General features: G+C 38.2%; 2 protein-coding genes across 2 annotated transcripts; one reads left to right on the top strand and one right to left on the bottom strand.

Annotated features, from left to right (window-relative positions):
* Positions 1 to 398: 398 nt before the first annotated feature.
* rh50 (Rh50-like protein) lies at positions 399 to 2,222 on the top strand. Its single transcript, XM_005924723.2, has one exon. The coding sequence runs from the start codon at positions 579 to 581 to the stop codon at positions 2,013 to 2,015; it is 1,437 nt and encodes a 478-aa protein (XP_005924785.1). The 5' UTR covers positions 399 to 578; the 3' UTR covers positions 2,016 to 2,222.
* Positions 2,223 to 3,594: 1,372 nt separating this feature from the next.
* Positions 3,595 to 10,142, bottom strand: LOC102306170 (signaling threshold-regulating transmembrane adapter 1). The gene is made up of 6 exons (XM_005924730.3): positions 9,974 to 10,142; positions 7,784 to 7,900; positions 7,400 to 7,433; positions 7,246 to 7,307; positions 7,069 to 7,160; positions 3,595 to 6,276 (listed from the first exon to the last, which is right to left on the bottom strand). Exons 1-6 carry the CDS (start codon positions 10,005 to 10,007, stop codon positions 6,028 to 6,030), a joined length of 588 nt encoding a protein of 195 aa, XP_005924792.1. The 5' UTR covers positions 10,008 to 10,142; the 3' UTR covers positions 3,595 to 6,027.
* Positions 10,143 to 11,957: the final 1,815 nt, after the last annotated feature.

Here is an 11,957-nt window from a genome sequence, read left to right as displayed (position 1 = left end):
ACACTCATCTAAAATTCATCAATAGCAGCAATAGCAGAAAGATGTTTTTTCCACCATAGATCAACAGCACAGGCCCTTAACTCATTACAAGCTGTACATTGGCTTCTATGTATTTAGCTACACTGGATTGCCTGTAAAGATTATTTGCATTATTAACTATTCGATATCCTGAAACTTTAAATTCATCACTTTTGCCATCGGGTCATGTACATTTGTCATTCCTGCCATCAGAATTAATAACAAAAAAATGAAATTGTGATACTTAACTTGATTTTAATATCTTTTTCTTTTTTCTGCATGATTAGTTTAAAATAAAGACATTTAATACCAATCAGAACTTGTTACGGAAAACCACAGGGGGAGAGATAAGCTCAGTTGTGAGCAGTGAGGGATTAAAGTACATTGTTCTCTCGAGTTGTTAAATAACAATCCACTATTAAATAACTGCATTGCATGTGTTCACTGTCTTTAACCAATGCCTTTATCTGCTCTTATCTGATCTTTAAAAAAAAAGAGAAAAGTACAAAAGGGGTGTTGCTGTAGCAAGAGGAGTCGCAGTCTGGATACTGAGCATCAACATGAAGGACTCAGTGAGTTTGAAAGTGAGCCTGCCAGTGTTTGTGTTAGTGTTTGAGGTGATCATCATAGCTCTTTATGCCGTCTTTGTCACTTATGATGACGATACCAACGCAAAGCTGCAAAACAATGAGACCAGCCCCATGGAGAACTCCCTCTATCGCGACTACCCCTACTTTGCTGATGTGCAAGTGATGATCTTCATAGGCTTCGGTTGCCTGCTGGCTTTTTTCAGATTCTACGGCTTTGGCGGGATGGTCTTCAACTTTCTCACAGCTACATTTGCAATCCAGTGGGCAATCCTGATGCAAGGGTTCTTCCAGTTTTACTATGATGGGAAAATTCACCTGGGGGTGATCAACCTGGTGAATGCAGAGTTTGCCTGTGCTGTGGTGCTCATCTCCTTCGGGGCTGTGCTTGGGAAGACCAGTCCCGTTCAGCTACTGGTCATGGCTTCTCTTGAGATTCCTATATTTGCTGTGACAGAGTGGGCTGTACTCAAATACATTAGGATCAATGATGCAGGCGGCACTATTCTTATCCACATATTTGCCTGCTATTTTGGTCTAGGAGTGACATTTATGCTCTATCGGCCAAGTTTGAATGATGGACATGCTAAAGAGATCACTAGTTATCATTCAGATATCCTGTCTGTAATGGGAACCCTGTTCCTCTGGGTATTCTGGCCTTCATTCAACTCTGCGCTTACATTTAAAGGCGATGATCAGCACAGAGCAATACTCCACACCTTCATAGGTCTCTCCTCATCCACTATCACTGCCTTTGCACTCTCTGCACTATTCAATAAGAGAGGCAAGCTCACGATGGCTGATATACAAAATGTGACTCTAGCAGGCGGTGTGACAGTTGGAGCTTCTGTGGACATGATGATTTCACCTGTAGCTGCATATGCACTGGGCGTCATGGGCTGTACTGCCTGTTTCTTTGGTTACAAGTACCTGACCCCCTTTATGGCTTATCGCATGAGGATCCAAGACCAGTGTGGTATTCACAACCTGCACGGACTGACTGGCATCATATCGGCCACAGCAGGGATCTGCGCCATCCTTCTCGCCACTGAGGAAACCTACGGGCCCAGCATGTACCAGATCTTTTCCCACCGTGCTCCACCCGAAGGAGATCCACAGCTGCTAGAACTGCAGAAGGTGATTCCTGGACTGAAGCCGGGCTTGGGACGCACTGCACGGGAGCAAGCGCTGTACCAGGTTGCGGCTGTCTTTACCACCATCGGAGCCTCTACAGTTGGTGGTCTGCTCACTGGGCTGGTCATGAAGTTTCCCTCCTTGGCATCTCCATCTGATAAGAACTGCTTCAATGATGAGCTTTTCTTTGAGCTGCCATCTGACTTTTCCAGTGTAGAAGCCCCCTTAACCTATGAGGGAAAAGGGCAAATGAATCCCATGGACACCAAAGTCTGAGCTCTTGTACCTTATATTTTTTAACTTGTACTGAACTGTTTCCATAAATCTCACTTAGCATTTGCATACAAAAAAGCAATGGAAAAGTAACAGGCTGAAATATGAACTTTTTTGCAATATAATGTATTTAAAATAAACAGTTTAATAAAACATGGTTCATTTTATCATTATTGTTATTTAAAAATGTGTGGAATCCAATTTCTTGCAAAAGGTATATGCTTAAATAAATCATTTGTCAAAATGAAATCTGCCGTTTTAATTTAAACATTTAATTTTTTTTTAAATTTAGAATTAATGTGTGAAGACATATCAACAATAAGCCAGGGCATATTTGACACACATCGTCCCTTTAGAAATAGATATAAAATAATTTGTTAACTCACTGAAGTGTGACAAATACGACAGGAATAAAATAGAAGCTTAAACATGACATTTTCATAACACGGCCATGATAGTGGAATCTGTACTAAAATCTGACATATTTTTACGGTGTCAGATTTAACTCTAGATTGCCTCAAGGATACAAAAGTCCTGTCTATATAACAATCTCACTGTGCTTTACAATCACCAGACCAAAGTATGGCCCATGGTTCAGTCAATGACAACAAGCAACAACGCAGTTTGTGTTGTCATGTCTGCATTACATGCTGTTTCCAGAATTCACCGAACAAATTAGCTTATATGAAAACATAATCTCCTTTAATGGAAATTCATCATCATCATTATCATCAAGGTAACATATGTCATTCAGCATTTTTAACATCACCATCTAGTGCTACTTCATCGTTTTACAAATATTTTCAAATTTCATGTATTTCACATGTTTTGTGATATTTAAAAAATCATCTCTACTTTGAAAAACTATTGCCTGGACAAGTGAAATAGCCTCTATAAAAGCATAAAGAATATATGAGTTTATGTTATCAGCTGGACTTTTGACATCTGGGACTTCTTAATATACATGCATGGTTTATAAGCAAGTTTTGTCACGCTGTTCCGCAACTTTTTATCTGGGCATCATGGGCCTAAGTTGGAAGTGACCAATGTGAAATAATATATCTGCTGCATATAAGGTATCATCTCATTCAAGATAAGACAAGATAACTGAGGATGTAAACAAGCACTTTAAACTTGGCTCTACGAGAAGAGAAGATCATAATATAAAGGTAAAGTGAGTTTCCATGTCCTGCTTTGATTACATGTATGAATGGGTATGCCACTGTTACAAAGGTTAAATACATCACCAATCTTTTATGAACTGATAGGTTTGACACAATTCTTTATCTAATCATCAACTGTTCTCAAAAGTTGCTATGTGCTCTGATTTTTATCAAGCACACAATGCTGGTGCATGCTTTTATGTTGAGTGGATCACCTTCTTTATGGAAAAAGGGCAGTGTCTCTTGTGGAGGCTGCCCAAGTCTCCAGCGGTGATGGCAACGCTGTTCCGGAGGCCAGCGACACTGGTCTGGCAGTCGGCCAATTCAATTCAATTCAATTCAATTTTATTTATATAGCGCCAAATCACAACAAAAGTCGCCTCAAGGCGCTTCATAGATACAGATACACCACCTGCCACCTGCCATTCTGGTCAATCCCAACTGAAATCTTAACACCTTCACCTCCAGCTCTGCTTCATATCTTTTTGTCAGTGCTCCTGTGTCCAAAAAGTACATTATAGCAGGTCTCACTAGCATCTTGTAAACATTCCTTTTCACACTTGCTGCTATCCTCAAATCGTCCCCTTGTCACGAATCATCCCTGATACTTGTCCCTGCCTAGATTTGTTGATATTCTTGGGATCAACTGTCCATGATCTCACCTTTGACTCAAGAATACCTTGGTATACAGAAGAGTTCATAGTCGACTGGCTGAAAAAACAAGTCAAAATCATCACCACTATCACCAATGTGGTGACAGTTATGTCACGTTCCTGGGTCAAGTTTTAGTTTATTTTGAAGTTGACTAGCTCAGCTAAGTTCATTTGTTTATTAGATTCCCCTTGCGTTTACTACCCCTGTATTTAAGTTTCCCTCACCCTTTGTTTCATGTTTGCATGTTTTATGTTAGCAAGTTTGTGTTGTCATGTCTGCATTCCATGCTGTTTCCTGTTTTATAGTGAAAGTCCTTGTCCTATGCGCAGTGTGTCTAGTTTTTCTTCCCCATGTCTCATTAGGTCTGATTTGTCCCAGCTATGTTCCCACCTGTTCCCCATTCCTTCATTATCCTCCTGGGTGTATTTAGTTTGTGTTTTCTCGTTCAGTCTTTGTCTGGTCTTCTGTTGTTCTCGACATGTTTCCATGCCTCCAGGGTTTTCCGAGTTTTCCGTGTTCAGGTTTTGTTCTTTGTCTTTTGTGTTTAGCATTTACTTTCTCCCAGTACAGTTCTAGTTAGTTTCTCTCCAGTGTGTATCTGCTTTTTGTTTTTGTACCTTTTTATCAGCCTAATTAAACGGCTCACTTTTTGTTCCTATTAAGTTGGTTTCCACACGTTGGTTTGTCTGCACCTGGGTCCACTACTTGCACTCCACACAGTTTGACTTTGCACACTGTGAGAAGTTAATGTGAGGATTTGGTGTTGACATGCTGTGTTTGGGTTTCTCCAAATGTGGCGCTATGCATTAAGTATCTAACATTGTTCCACAAGTCTTGTGGTTTGTTCAGATGCAGCTTTGCAAAGCTAAGCAACGTGGCTGCTGCATTGTTTTTATAAACAGGAAGCTTTTACCTGTAGAGTGACATGCAGTTTCTCTGAAGCTTGCACAGTCTGACCGCGTTGTGAGTTTGATGGGATGTCCACTCCTGGGAAGATTATGTTATCACAAACCTGAATGTTCTAGACCAGCACATTTTCATAGCATTTGGTTTTATAGAGGTAGCCCCACTAGCTGATGGTCAGTGAAAACACTACATTTGATGAGCAGCACCTACTTAAAATAAATGGAAGCCGTGAGGCTCACTCTTATGGATGATAATTTTTCAACTGTACTGCAATTACCATTAGCTCTTAGAAACTCTTATCTCAAGCATTGATTGTTCAAAGGGTAAATGCTACCACTGCCTTAAATAAGGCTCTCCGATAAATGCAAAGTACAGACCTAAGTGACCTTTAATCCAAGAAGCCTAATGTCGCAACCAAAGGAGATTAAAGAAATTAAGTGATGGTAACTGATATTAATTCTTGGTTTACACAAAGTAAAATTTCTTTTGCATTTTATTTCTGTGTTGTTGTTTTTATACTGCTTTAGGTCTTTTCAGTGACCCATTCATTTCACAGGGTTAAACATTGACACAGCGGAAGAAAGTTGTGTTAAAAGAATTCTTACCAAGTTAAAAGCAAAGAGAAGAAAAGGGATTTATTACACAATATTAAATGTGCTATGACTTGAAAAGCAAGTGTCAAAAAACTACTTACTCACTTATTATAAGTGGAATATATTGTTAAGCATACAAAAGCTTGTCTGGAGCACTCTTAGATAATCATTTATTTTATTAGAGCAAATATTACAAAATTAATTACTGTGTCATTTTGTAAAAACAAAAAAACAAAAATAGAGATGTTGTACTTAATTAGCTTTCAAATGCACCATCAAAAAACAAGTCCACCAAAAAATGTCATTGAAATGTTACATAAAATACACATTTTATGTTAAAACTTTCACATTCAGGCAGAGCAGTGATTCTCAAACTGTCAGGGAGTTAAAAGAACATGAATTTTCTTTTCTTTTTAATTTGTGAATGCTATTACTCTGAGCTTTATTTAAGTAAAAATCCACTCGGATCCTGTTTATTATTAATAATTGTTTGAAATTGTGGGTCCCGTCCTCTTGTTAGCTAGTTAACTAGTTTGAAAGCCAATGAATCAGAGAAGTGCAGCACTTCTCTACTTCACAACTGCACAGACGCGTTTCCATTTTTCATATAATAATAAACACTGACATCCTGTGGTGACAGATTGGGCCTGAAAAAAAACAGCCATTTGAGTCATCTCAGCATCAGCAGCTGTGCACGTCTCAGAGATGGTTGGCATAGCCTTCCTCATTGTCTGCAGAGTCAATGGTTTTTGTTCGCTGAGTTTGCACGGAAGCATACAGATCAGACACGGTGGAGAGGGCGTCCGTGTTACCGTCATCCTCCTTCTCTGACTCCGGTGGCTCCCCTAACTGCATTACATCTGAGTACTGTATCTGCGGACAGCTGTGACCAGCCTGCAGCCTGGGGCCCTTTAAGGTCAGGTTGGCATAGCAGTCGTGGTTTTTGGACTGGAAGAAGAAACAAAAAACAATGTAAACATGATCACACTTCAATGCAATGAACTAGTAAAACTCTCCTTTCTGTCTGTGAAAAGACTTTTAACTAACTAAATTTAATGCTTGCGATATTTTAATATAAGAAAAAGAAGTGTAATTTCAACAGTACATCTCAATTTTCTTACGTGATAAAGAAATGCTGCTTTAGTAGATGAAAGAAATCTGTGAGTGCAACTCTATGCTTTTAAATTGTAAGAAATACATATGTGCTTTTCCTCATCTTTTTAAATTTTTTTTTGCTGTGGACCCACTGTAAAAAAAAACAACAACAGAAATTTCCTTAGTAGATATTTTAAAATAATATTTTTTTCATCGTTTAATCATTTAGCTATTATTTAATTACTTTGGTTTAATTGGTTTATTATCACTGACACTGGGGAAGCCTTTATTGGCATGAAAAGGTATAAAACTGAGAGTTAAAAATTAAATAACAATTAAAAATAATAAAGCTATGCCCTTCTTCACATTGGGCCAGGCGGCCAGTTTGGAGTCTTTTCTGGGCCAATTCTGCATCCCAGGCCTTATGTTTGACACCCATGGGTTAGTAGGTCTAGACTGACCTATGCTAGAGGACCACTTTTCATGTTCCTACTATTACCTGATCTAATATCATACAGCTGTATTTTACTTTGTCTGGAGAGATATTGTCATGAAGGTTTAATAACCTGTATGAACAGACAGAGAGCCCAAAGTGAAGCCAGAATAAAAGATCTCAAACCTTCAAAAAAGTGTCAAAGAATCTACCTGTAAGTCTGATCTGACTCTCCGCTGATACTTCCCATTTGAAGAGCTGAGTGATGAGTGAGGGCGATTGTCTTCTGTTAAATAAGTTACGCCTGCGGAGAAATATCATCACGCTGTAATCTGATACAAGTGTACTAAAGCATGTGCACAGCCAGACGCACGACCGCTTGCACCTACTTGTTTGCAGGTAGCTTAAGTTTCCATAAATAGGATTTTCTTCCATCTGCCTCAAGCTCTGACTAAAATTGGGAACACAGAAAGGAAAACGGAGTTCTTCACATGCAGATCTGTTTTACTGTAATTTGTTAACAATAAAAACCACGCTACACACCTTTGCCGTCTTCTCAGTGGACATCTCCATTTTCCTAATACAAGATAAAGATGAATATATTCACAACTGGATTGTTTTCAGGGGGTTTTGTGTTAATTCCCATAAAATGCTGACTTTAACTTGCATTTGGATTTCTGATGTATTTTTGTTACAGGTAAAATGTAAAAATGTTACATTTAATTAAATCTGGTCAAATCAAATGTATTTGATTGATATGCATTCAGTTTATACAAGCACTTTTTTTAAAAAAATAATTGAGTATTAGAATAAATAACTCTTTGATAATATATTTCAGTTGCATTTTACTCAAACTATAGTGTCATGTTTACTGTGGGTGAAGAATCTTTTTTTTTTGAGTGAGGATAGAGTAAATAATGTCATTACCTGAGCCAAATTTTGATACACAACAAAAAATATTCCATGCCAGTGAGATGATCAGCGCTGCACTGAGAACCCCTAAGGTCGCTTGTAATTCCTTAGATAAAAAACCCAACTGTGAAGCTAGAAAAAAGAAAAACAAATATGAGTCACTTTAAATGAATAAACTATGTTTGAGCAACACTCACTGACCTCATAGTTAATCTCATGCATGAAGACAGAAAACTGCTATGTATGTTTTTAAAAAATCAAAAGACAGTTTTTTTACATAGCTGTGTCTTTAATTTTCTGTCCATCCATCCACTGCCTACCATTTACACATGTGCTCATTGTAGAGCTCACAATCAACTTAATGCAATGTGTATGAATTGTGGGAAGAAATGGAAGCACTGTGAGAAAATGACTTAGCTTCACACAGAAATACCCTACTCACAAAGTGAGTGCTGTGCTTCATCACTGCACCACGCAACACAGAAAGCTAATTTTAGCAATTTGGAACGCCTTTTTTTCCTCTTTAGTTCACATTTTAAACAGATATTAAATAAGTGACTACTACTGATAATAACAATATTAATGAAGAATAACCATCCATGCATCATGTAAAGTTCTTAAAATATGAATAAACAAAATAATTTTTTTTTATATATATCTCTTTAAAAAATGCAGAACTAGAGGTATATGCTTGAAAGTGGATTGTTCAAACAATGCTGAAGGAAATTGGGCAATAAAGCAAAATGTGAAAACATGCACAGCATCAGAGTCCTTGAGCAATACATCTACACCAGCACTGAGCAGCAGAAAATGTGGTTTTGCTGAGAAACCTGCATGCATGGATGTGTGATGTGTGCAATGTTTGCTGCAGGAATACAGACCGAGCAAAAGCATCTTGGGCGCATTTCCTACCCCAGAAACCATTTGCAGTGCTTTTTGATATACTATGTTTAACATGTTCCTGAAGCCTCATCGATCTCTAGTGAGTTAAAACATTCAGTCGACACACTGTTGGTTTTTGGTTTGCCACTGAATCACATAAAAAGCCTGACTGTAACTGTAACTCTTAACTGTGTAGCTGTGGTGTGCAATATCTCGTATAACTTTCAGCTGAATTTTGCTCATCTTCACCGTGAACGAAGGAGCACTTTAACGTGTTTGGACTCTGCAGTGGTGGAAATGGGTCCACATTCTGCCCGAGTAATATCTGGTGCATAGGATCTCTGTTACAAATCTAAATAAATAATTTAGCTTTGGTAATGCATCGCCTCATTAAAATGAGACACATTCTACGATCTTACACAGTATTGCTTTTTGCCTTTGGGCAAACTGCACCGTCCTAATTAAACTGCTGATGCCTCTGAGCGGCTGATGCCTTGTGTACAGACTCACAGCATTCTGTTTAATCAGAATGCTGTGAGTCTGTACACAACAGACACTTCACATGTCAGCTGTGAAGGCGTGGGAGAAGCTGTGTATAAAAGAAACTTACCTTTTAGTAAGCTCAGTTTTGGGGGATTTTCTTTGTTTGTTTTTGGTTGCTGTGATCAGTTATTTAAAGCACTATTCACTGATTTAAAAACAAAGTTGGAAACATTTTTATCATCCAGCTCCTGCCCCCTTGGCTGAAGTCCTACTGACTCTAATTTTGGATATGTTTCTCTCTCTGGCAGCATCTCAGGCAGGGGTGGGCGGTTAGTTTTCCCAAGGTGCCACATGAGAAACTGCAACTGCTGGGGAACCAACACGCTGAACAGTTCTGCGCTATATTAATTACATCTCTCTATAAGCTTATTGGTGTGCCCAGTGTAGTTTAATTCCTGGAATGATCTTTGTCACATTGTGCCAGACAGCATACAGTTTATTTTTCAGCACTTTTTTTCCCCAAAACTTTAAAATTACATCTGGAAAGTACTGAGATTCTGTTAAACGTCTATTAGAGCAATAACAGAAAAGATGGGGAAGTCCCACAAAAGCTGCTAATCAAAATGCAATCTGATATGAAAATCAACCTTTTTTACTCCCTCTAAAGTCAAACCAGTAAAGCTTAATTCAATATAAAAGCAACATAAGAAGCATCACAAGCACTAACACTAACCATCTTTATTTATAAATAATGTAAAGACCTGATCTAACTCTAAGGAAAACTCTTGGCTTACATTACTGTGAATTCTAACGATGTTTGTATCTTCATTCAAGACTTACCTTGCTGAGTGGAGCTGCAATTTTGATCTACCATGGCAGTGAAGTTTAACCAAGGACAATCCAAACTATACTCTGAAAACAAACGTCTACTAAATCTTTTACACCTGTACTCTGTCTTTGACAAGCAGTTCTACAGAACTCGCTGCATGTTTGTGCTCACGCAGTATGCGACACTAGCGTGTTTGCTTTTTTTTCTTAAAGGACTGTTACAGGATGTGTGCTTTTGCAGAAAACCACAAACTTTTTTTAGACTACAAGACAGATCAGGTACCAAGGCTGAAGACCTGCCCTTTCAGTGTTAAGGAATACGACATGAACACTTTTGATTTAAGGGGATATATCCTTTTTACTTTAAATATCCTGAAAAAGACATTTAATTATCTTTGAGGCACTAAATATAATCCTTTAATTATTTCACACAACATCTGGATACTATGTGACAACATATTAAGAATGAGAGCAAATTCTCTCCGTGGAGATAAAAACATTTCTAGTGGGGACAAATATTTGTAACTACTACAGCACAAACTCCAGTGGTTATGATTTTTACACATGTATGCATACAGATAAAAGAATCCATGAAAAGCAGTGATTTGTATATGAAAAATAAATAATAATAAAATGAGATTAAAAAAATAAAAATGCTAACTACGACCTTTAAGAAAGAAAAGTGTTTAATAAGTGCAAACGACTAGGAAATTTAGACATATGAGGTAACAGATGTCAGTGATGGAACTTGGAAGCATCCTGTCAAAGTAATGGATCAAGTCATAAACCAAAATAAATGGTATCTTTGTTGTAATCCTGCAGATGGCTTTATATATCTTTAAAGTCAGTCGTGAGCTGCTGGGTCAAAAATATGCCAGTGGCCATGACAGAAAGTGAGGTTAACCAATTATTCTGGCAACAGTCTGACACATTCAGCACATGGTGGTGTTCACTGATTTAACTTTTTCATGCTGACCTCTTTACTTGGCAACACACACCTTAAATTAGTGGTTCATATTTCATAGCTGCAACATCAGACAACAGGAATTAGAGCAGCAAGAAGGTGTTAATGGATGTGTTTACAAACCAGAGGCCCAGTTTTTTAAGTCACATCCTAGTTTTGGTCACTTTGGGGGTAAAATATGAGTTTTTAGCTCTCTTAGCATCTTATTCTCATATCATCCAGATAAATCTGTTGGTATTTGGCTTTCGGTTTGTTCAAATCACTGTCAGACGTAAGACGAATATTTGCATACATTCTGGGAATTAATTTCACCCGGTTCAGCAATCATTCTTCAGAATTCATTTATAGTGCTGAACTGCAGCTCCTAAATCTTCTGCATACAAACGTGCAGGAGCTGGCAGCCTGCTGATCAGCCCCATCTGTGTCAGCAGGCTGAACACTAGTTCAGGATGAGAGGAGCAAATGATAAGACTCTCACGGTCCATTTACTGAAGGAAGCGTGGGTTGAACACGCAGACAGCAGTGCAGTCATTTGTTTGTCTTCTTCTGTGTATAAAGTGTCACATTTTGAATATTAAATTAAACCAGATGTGGGAAGGATTGTTCCAATCATCCTTTTGGGCATCTGAGTTATTTTCGGTTTAAACATTGATTCAAAAGTTACTGGTGCTGACATCTGACATGGATGAAAATTCAGTAAAGAGTGGCTCAAGACATTTAGGCTGTCTTAGCTATCCCACCCAACACTGGGTGAGTTATTCTTCTGCAAGGAGTGTGGGCTATAGGTTAAAGCATGTCCACCTTTATACCACTGCACTCAAGCAGATATTTAAAGTCATGGATCTGCTCAACCAGGCAAATCTAAAATGTGAGATCTTTTCATAATTTGTTAAAAGGAATGGCGCAGAAAGAGCTGTTACACTGTTAATTAAATGGACTAACTGAAGCGCTGCTCATCACACTGCATGTCTAATGTCCTAGCTGTGTTACTCCATCCCGCTGCTTCTATTCTCCACCTATAGGATCATTCTA

Source organism: Haplochromis burtoni, unplaced genomic scaffold, assembly GCF_018398535.1.
Source record: "Haplochromis burtoni strain Fernald_Lab_line unplaced genomic scaffold, NCSU_Asbu1 Contig_79, whole genome shotgun sequence".
Taxonomy (NCBI): Eukaryota; Metazoa; Chordata; class Actinopteri; order Cichliformes; family Cichlidae; genus Haplochromis; species Haplochromis burtoni.
Note: the sequence above shows the minus strand (reverse complement) of the source record. Positions and strands in the feature narration are given on the sequence as shown.

Coding starts and splice junctions, on each gene's coding strand:
- rh50 (XM_005924723.2), top strand. CDS start 579: ATGAAGGACTCAGTGAGTTTGAAAGTGAGCCTGCCAGTGTTTGTGTTA.
- LOC102306170 (XM_005924730.3), bottom strand. CDS start 10,007: ATGGTAGATCAAAATTGCAGCTCCACTCAGCAAG. Junction 7,308..7,399: donor CCACTGAGAAGACGGCAAAG/GTGTGTAGCGTG, acceptor TCCCAATTTTAG/TCAGAGCTTGAGGCAGATGG. Junction 7,161..7,245: donor CTTAAGCTACCTGCAAACAA/GTAGGTGCAAGC, acceptor ATTTCTCCGCAG/GCGTAACTTATTTAACAGAA.